A 2785-nucleotide genomic window follows, 5' to 3' on the forward strand; every position below is an offset into this window, starting at 1 on the left:
AAGAAGAAGAAGAAGAAGAAGAAGAAGAAGAAGAAGAAGAAGAAGAAGAAGAAGAAGAAGAAGAAGAAGAAGAAGAAGAAGAAGAAAAAGAAGAAATGAGCCAATTGTGCTTAGTGCACTGCATGCTTTAAAGTTCAAACTCCCACCCCCTTCTCCGAAAAAAAGCAACCGAAAGTCCAACCTGCTTCAGGATCTTGATCCCAACGGGGTCGATGAAGGTGAAGGCTGTGCAGTCAATGATGAGGTACAAGAAAGGACGGGGGTCAAGGTTGGGCAAAGGACCAATGATAGACGCTCTGTGGACTGTCATGGCATCTTGCCCATGCGTAGACGTGTCCCCATTGGCTGCTTGGGGCGGTTCCGGTTGAGGGGTCACTGTCTCCATCTCCACAATTTTGGAGTCGTGCAATTTTTTCTTGTTACTCTGTGGAAACGGAGACATTCTGGCATGACGGGGCGACATATTATTTTGTTGAACAAAAATAACACACAAATAAAGTAAAGTTGTTCCCGCATCCGATCCGGACATTGGGGATTGCCTTGTTAGTTAGACAACTTCCTGGGTCTTCGGCATAATAATGTGGTAGGGTGGCCAGTTCCTTTCCACGTGGCCTTTACTTCCCCAACTCGAAGTCAGGTACCCATTACTGCTGGGTGGGCAGGAGGAGGCGAAAAAAAATCCGTGTCTGAATAGTGGTTCGAACCCAGACCTTCCGCTTCGGATACGAGCGCACTAACCGCTTCTCCCACCGCACTCTCACACAAATAAAGCAGTATAATTAAATCCATGTTATAGTAACATCTGCAAAATGGTAAGTCATCGCACTAGATTCTCTGCTGTTAAATGTATGTGGGTTTTTTTACGCCTTTATATATCGACACAATTTTAGTAATCTAACTTAGAGAGAGGGGAGGGGGGAGGGCTTCGACCCTGCCTGTCAATGCTAACATGGACGGAGAGGAATACAATATCCAAGCAGAAAGATGGAGATATTTAACTAAAATTCTCCCCTCTAGGAAATCGAACTCGGACATCCGGCTTGCGATGACAAAGTGCCCATCGTTACACCGAAGACGCCGGTGGAGACATGTATACAAAACGAAAATCACAAAGAAAACAATTATGATTAAATTCGTATATTTTTACAAGAAGGAAACTCTGTCAGACAACTCCCAAAATTCTTCGCTGTGTTCAATTATCTTTTTTCAAACGCGTCAAAACACGTTTATGAAGTATAAGTTTGTGGTTTTCGAGATAGGCTATTGTAGAGATTATGTTGCTTATGATCATCTTATGTGCTTTTCGAATGTAATCTTGATAACGATTCTGAATAATGTTACAATTTTGAGAGAGTACAGAAAAAAACATAATTAAAGTTTAGTTTCTGATCTCTGGTCGTAGTCACTCTAAAAGTGGAGAACTTTGTAATTCTGAGGTAGCTATAATATGTCTCCGTTACGTAAACAAAGAGTTAACCTATCAAAAGTCGTCGGAACTCACGTGCAACGGGTCGTTGAGGGTCATGAGTTTCTTCAGTACTTTCCTCATCTTCTCCGGCTTGACGCCTGTCTCTCTGTGCACATGCTTGAGGAAGATCTCCGAGTTGGCGTAGTAGAGAGCAGAGTTGTACGCCACGATGCGAATCCTCACGTTCGGCTCCGTCTGAGGAATCATGGGCCAGGTGAAAACATGCATTTGAGCAGTCACAGTTATGTTTGTTCTAGAAAATGCTTTACGGCACTTGCAACACAACAAGGTCACATAAGAGCCGAAGACTTGAGGTGTTACAAGAGAGTAACAAACACACAAAAAAGGAGGTGAGACGAAGACGATAGATGTTTGATAGGAAAGAAGAAGCGAACCAAATCAGAGTACCCACCAACCACCCACATAGAGATATATGTAAAAGCATGCATACCTCGGACATTCACAGAGGGTAACTGCGAATTAATTTCAGGGAAATGTTTTAGGCATTTGAAAAACAAACTGGACAAATTAGTACCGAAGATTAATAAATAATAATTAATAAATAGTACTTGCATAGCACATATCCCCTCTCAACTGTAAACTCTATACACTTTACAATTGATAGATAGATAGACAGACGGACAGACAGACAGACAGACAGACAGAATGACAGATAGATAAACAGACAGACAGACAGACAGACAGACAGACAGACAGGCAGACAGACAGACAGACAGCCAGACAGACAGACAGACAGACAGACAGACAGACAGACAGACAGACACGAGGACTGAGGTATGGGTGATACACCTACCTTAGAGTAAAGCGACACAGGTCTGTATTCGTCCACTTCCGATAGACGTTCGAGAGTGGAAACCTTGGTTCTGAGGAGTGGTATGTCAAACGGAGAACGACGTATTTGATAAGATAAGATAAGATAAGATAAGATAAGATAAGATAAGATGAGATAAGACAAGATAAGATACTACTTTATTACCACTGAGGGAAATTTTTCTTGGCTGTACAGGATCGTAAAAACACAATAACATGTAGGTATTCTAGACATTTAAATTATATAATACTACTCTCATTAAAATTTATATGAAAATAAAGCTGACAAAATGTCATTTAACGTCAGATGCACCACTCATTCATAGGCAGGAATTTAATTACAAAAGCTCTGGAGTTACATAGAATAGATACATACTCGAAAGAACAATACACATAGATGGTCACTAATAATAATTCTAATAAATAGCATTTGTATAGCGCATAACCCCGCTCGACAGCAGGCTCTATGCGCTTTACATTATATTA

The 2785-nt window shown here is 41.1% G+C and overlaps 1 protein-coding gene across 1 annotated transcript in view; it reads right to left on the reverse strand.

Annotated features, from left to right (window-relative positions):
• The window catches only part of LOC101855516 (sulfate transporter), a gene marked incomplete at its 5' end in the record, with an annotated part of 19492 nt that overhangs the window by 8095 nt on the left and 8612 nt on the right, over positions 1–2785 (reverse strand). The window contains 3 exon segments of the mRNA XM_005106211.2: positions 182–424; positions 1502–1663; positions 2283–2352. Of these exon segments, the coding sequence (XP_005106268.2) occupies positions 182–424; positions 1502–1663; positions 2283–2352 (475 nt within the window).

This window comes from Aplysia californica, unplaced genomic scaffold (assembly GCF_000002075.1).
Source record: "Aplysia californica isolate F4 #8 unplaced genomic scaffold, AplCal3.0 scaffold00519, whole genome shotgun sequence".
NCBI classification, from domain to species: Eukaryota; Metazoa; Mollusca; class Gastropoda; order Aplysiida; family Aplysiidae; genus Aplysia; species Aplysia californica.